Source organism: Alligator sinensis, unplaced genomic scaffold, assembly GCF_000455745.1.
Source record: "Alligator sinensis unplaced genomic scaffold, ASM45574v1 scaffold104_1, whole genome shotgun sequence".
NCBI lineage: Eukaryota > Metazoa > Chordata > Crocodylia > Alligatoridae > Alligator > Alligator sinensis.
The window spans coordinates 4,149,934-4,155,431 of NW_005841867.1; the positions used below are offsets into that span (position 1 = coordinate 4,149,934).

Below are 5,498 nucleotides of genomic sequence, written 5' to 3' on the forward strand. Positions count from 1 at the left end.
GGCGAGCCGCGGGGTGGTGCGGGCCCGCAGCAGGGGCTGTGCTGTGGGGAGGACGCGCGGGTGACCCGGCCCTGCCCTGCTTCCCCTAGGACCCCCTAGGAGCCGGGCAGGATGGTGAAGCTGGGGAACAATTTCAACGAGAAGAGCACAAAGCAGCCCCTCCTGGAGGATGGCTTCGACACCATCCCCCTCATCACGCCCCTGGATGTCAATCAGCTGCAGTTCCCGCCTCCCGATAAGGTACAGTCGGCTTCGGTTTCCACCCCTGAGGATCACACCCAGGTCTCGGGCGGACAACAAAAGCCGGGGGAAGAGGCCGCTTGGCGGTCTCGTGGAATCGGGGGCTTGGGAAGGAGCTGCTGTTCCCCTGCGGGAGGGGGGGTTCAGGCAATGACAATCAGGGAATATTCCAGCAGCGATGCTAACCAGTAGCATTTTCCTGGCAAATCTTTGACGACGGGGTTAAAATCCGCACCGGGTAACGTCTCAGGACGGTGGGAATGCGGGCGTCTTTGTTGCTCGCTCGGTGTCTGACGTGAGGTTCTGCCAGCTCGTCTCTGATACGCTGTCGCTGTTTTCCTTGTCTGCCCCCGGTTTCGGCATAAGGCCACCGTTCAAATTCACCCGGAGTGAAATGAACTCCCCCCGCAGCCTTCTGGCTGCAAGGCCCTCCTCCAAGGTGGATGCCTTGCTCAAGAACCCTGCAGGGTGTGCACAGGCAGAACAGCAACATGAAGCATTTCCATATCCCTTGTGTCCCTCGGGGATCATGCCGTGTTAGCCCCACAAAACTGGCACAGAAAGCGAAGTTGTTGTCAGGCTACTGATTTCTCTTTTAATAGATCCCAGAGTTCCCCAAACAGAGAACATAAAGATGAAAGTATGCTAGTCCTGAGGCTAGATGGGTTGAAGCAGATCTGTAGTATTATACCTTATCCCTTAGTTGGGAAAGAGGTGTGTATTTTGGTTACTTAGTCTGATGCAGAAAGGTACATTTAGTAATCTCAAAATACTCTTAATTTCACTTGCAAATAAAGAGTTTGATAAGTATTACCCAGTAATACAATAATGGAACATGTATTGGTATTCTCTCCCTTAAGAGGCCTTTATATTTTAAGTGGTTTTACCATTTGCTGAAAAATATAAACCCAACATTTAACTGGGAAATGGTCACTAATATTTGTTAGATGATAACGTTTCATGCTGATTATTTCTTTCTTTCTTTGTGGGCTCAGTTCAGCTCTTAGGTAACTGGCAGGTATAAGTTTTATATTTTGAAAAATCCATGTTTTGTTACCTTAGAAAGGCAATATCTATTTCTTTGTCTGAATACATCCACATGTGCTAGGCAGTAAGAGTACATTTATGTCATCCATTTACCAGGGTGTAACTCTCACTCAGCATGACTTCTGTCTAGTATCTGCTGACTACTTGGCAGGCATTGACACAATAAAGCATAGTTGCTGCTTCCAAGTCCTGGGGCCTCTTTTTGTCTGCACTAACTCCCATAACTGAAGGCAAAATTGGATCCTAAGGCTTTAAAGCAGTAATGGATGACTGAGTTTGTGCCTACCAACTGGTGACTGGATTTCAACAATTAGCAGGATCTGCTGTCCAGATGCTGAACTCGGTAAGTCTACATGGTACATTATTCAGCTGCCAAAAAGTGCCTTGGGCCAGGGATGCATGTAGTCTGTAGGCAGCAGCTTAACCAAAATGGAGCCCGTGTAGCGAAACAAATATGAGTTGCACTAAGTTGATTGCTGCAAGAAGGTATTCTTTGACTGATTGTCAATTATTACTGGGCAGTTCTCCCACTGCAGTCATAAGGAGTGGTTGGAACAAAATAAAGGCAAGTTATGGCCTAAAAAAAGGACTGGAACATTTGGTTAGTTTATTTGCTTCCCCACTGCCTAATCCTATGTGTTAGTTCCCTTTCCTTTTGGAAGACATTAACCACCAAAGTCAAAGTGCCTTTTATAGATCTTACTGTCTTGTCTTCTAGCATTTTGGCCGGGCATGTTGGCCGGGCATTTTGGCCGGGCATGCTACTTTGCTTGTGGGTCATTGCAGCAGCCTCAAATATTATTTATAACAAGGTAGGCAATATGCAGGATAGCAGGAGTAGCAAGGAAGGACTGACATACAGATCAAATTCTGAAGTACTAAGATATTCATGTATAATAAAGAGAAGTATGTACTTCACCTACCCAGGCTTATTATTCACTTACAAAATTCCAGTATATGGCAGTGAGGCATAAAGATAACTTCATGAATAGTAGTGATATAATACTAAAAAATTGATGACTGACAGTTTCTAAATTAAAAGGCTGCATTGATTTAAATATATTTTTGGTTATATTAAATAAAAGAAAGTATTACATAACCTGGCAGATAAAATTGTGTTCATTGTCAGTTGGATATGACTTGAATTGTCTAGGTTATGCAACATGAAGGAAGGAGGGTATGGAATAAAAAAAAAAAAACCCTAAACCCCCCCAAACTTAATTTATTCCAGGATGTTATTGGGCAGTTTTAATCTAACTAAAGACAGTTTTGCAACCTCTTTTCCTTGGGCACATCTAAGTAGTATTCTAAAGATATTTAGTACATTTAATCACATTGAGCCCAAATATAATCCCATGTTCCAGACTATTACAAAACAAGGTCTTAATTTTAATCCCTGGCTACACAATGTCAGAATTCCCATTGGTTTCATATAAGGCAGTATTTAGTTCTAGCAGAAAACCTCAACAGAATGCAAGGGTTTATTCTTTGGAAAATGACAGAAAATCAAACAGATCCTTATGACACTGTAAAAAGCTGAGACTAATTTTGAGTATGATATTATGAAAAGGATATTGAAAATAATGTAGACGATTGCTATTCAAGCTGCCCCATTTCTATGTGAAAATATTGGTATTCATTAGAAAACATGAGATTAAGAGAGAGACGATTGAGGCATGCAATAGTTTAGAGGTGTGGGGATGACATAGAATTGTCTGACCAGGGGCAATTGGCTCAATAACAGGATAAACTGAAAGTAAGGACAGGGCCTTAGGGATTTCAGGAGAGAGCTTGTTAATAAGGTTTGTGTGAAGCTGACTAAAAGCAGGTATTTTCAGAAAAATTAATCTAGTACCTGAATAATCACAGTTATTCAGGACAGCACTGCAGTTTGTAGGCAGTAATCTGGTAGGTAGAAGGGGCATTACACTTTTTTCAGCCCTAGACCTGTACTCTTGCCAGACGACATTGCTGTTGATATATTGTCATCTACTAGATTTTTTTAGCTGACCTCTTAATTAACCATCTGATCTTGTCACTCACTGGTTAGAAAGCTCATTAAGTGAATTCCCCTGAAGCTAACAGAGGTAACCATGTCTGTTCTTGAAAAACACCAAAGAAGTGGTAACGGGAGTGAGCATCTTCATGTATAAGTCTTAACTAATAGTATATTGAACTAACTAGTTGCATTTCTGGTGTGGCAACAAACATCAAACATTTAAAATAACCTTCCAAAAATGTTGCCTTCATCTTGCTCAAAAACGCATGTAGCAGAGCAAAAGGAAACACTGATAGGTAAAAATTGGTCTATATCTTCCATGTGGGAATTATATGTAATGGGAAAAAAATTACTAATTATTTAGTTAGCACCAATATTGTGCTAGATGCAAATAGAAGTAGAAAAAAGAAATAGAAATACTTGAAATTGTCTTTTCATTGCATTGAAAACTTAAATTTTTCCATAAGTAAAAAACGCCTCTATTGACATCTGGGTTAGCCCAGTATAGGCAAATAAACTGTAGCATGTGGTTTACAAAATAGTAACAGCTTTGTTATTGCTTTTGAAAAGGTTGTGGTCAAAACGAAAACAGAATATGAGCCTGATCGCAAGAAAGGAAAATTCCGTACTCCAAAAATAGCTGAATTCACGATCAGCATAACTGAAGGAGTCTCAGAAAGGTTTAAGGTAAGCATTTGCTACCTGTTCTGGTAATAACTATATTTACCAAAGCATATACAATACAGTCTTCTTTTCTTTGTGTCGTTCCTTGTTGTTGAGTGTGTATCTACCTTGTGCCTTGGTGGATCAGAGAAATATAAGAGAGGTCTTTTCCATCAACATACTAGTTCAAACTTATCCCACAGAAAGGTGATGTATGAAAACTGTTATCATCCAGCAGCAATTGAGTGAGAGTCTTGGTGAAAATGGGTGCACATTCTGTTATTCCCTTTGCAGTTAATCTGAGATGGAGACCAACATTGTAATTGCAAAGACTGAACTACTCTTCCCTTTAGAAGGGCGGGTGCCTTGATCCACATTAGCAAGATGGAGTGGTAAACCTTGCTCTGTAATGGACACTCCTATACCTCCTTTGCTATAAACAGAAAACTTGGGTTTCCAGTCTTTCACCTTACACAAGCTGTACATTTACTCAGCATTTTAAAATATACAGCAGGTGATGGCAGTATTTTGGGCACAGAAGAAATGCATCTGGAAGATTAAAATTTGGTTTGTAGGAAAGAAGGAGCAGAAATAAAGGAGCACATTATCTTTGCAAACCTCATGTTTAACTCATTAAAATAATGAGTTACGTGGGCACACCAAATGAACATACATATCTCTTAAAGTCACCCCTCTATATAAATTGGCTTCATATTTTTCAGCTTCAGGTTTAGGAAAAAAGGCTTTTTCCCTGGATACAAGTGATAATTTTATACAAAGATCTGAGATTGCTACTGCCTTTAAGTCCCACAGGAGAATCAGATAATGAAGGAAAAGATCCAAAGGGTTAAATGCATTAAAAACAATAAAATAAAAAGGACACTGAAAAAAATTCTGATGTGGTATTTCTGTTGCATGCACAAGAATACTGAAAGTACAGAAATCCAGACTGTAGGGCAGGTGTTGGCAACGTTTTTTGGTTAGAGTGCCAAGAACACCCGTAACCTGGACTTGTAAGATGTTGGCGTGCTAGGGGTGGACAGCAGGGGAGGTGCGAGAGGCCCAATCCTTGTTGTGGTAGCACTGCTGCAGCCCCTTCCCTGCAGTGCGCTCCAAGGTGCACCTGCCAAACATAATGCCTTCGCATGCCACGCTCTGTCACCTGTGCCAGGGGTTGCCTACCTTTGCTGTAGGGCACCAGATTATGGGTCAACCCTGAAATTAAGTCAAATGTGATTTTTATGGTTCTTTTGGAAGGAAGAAAAGATAGATTTATTATCAGAACAGTATTAAAGACTTGACATGAAGACTAAAACACAACAACCAGCATGAACAGTAGTAGTGAAGGTGTTTGGGGCCCAAGCCTATTCTTATAACTATAGAGACAGCTCCACTGAAATTTAAGGCCAATTATACACTCATATTTAACAGTGAAATTAGGCAAGGGGCAGAAAGGAATGTAATTCAGCATTGCAACATCTAACTTTTAAATAGCTAGTAGTACACTAATTCCCAGGCAGATATTTAGGTATTTACATGGTGTGGGATA

The 5,498-nt window shown here is 41.0% G+C and overlaps 1 protein-coding gene across 3 annotated transcripts in view; it reads left to right on the plus strand.

Moving 5' to 3' along the window:
- NSG1 (neuronal vesicle trafficking associated 1) overlaps window positions 1-5,498 on the plus strand; it is an 80,143-nt gene that overhangs the window by 55,262 nt on the left and 19,383 nt on the right. For all 3 annotated transcript variants that reach the window (XM_025192503.1, XM_006016777.3, XM_025192507.1), the window contains exons 2-3: window positions 90-240; window positions 3,857-3,973. In XM_025192503.1, the coding sequence (XP_025048288.1) occupies window positions 112-240; window positions 3,857-3,973 (246 nt within the window). In that variant the 5' untranslated portion in view covers window positions 90-111. The remainder of the gene's footprint in view (window positions 1-89; window positions 241-3,856; window positions 3,974-5,498) is intronic.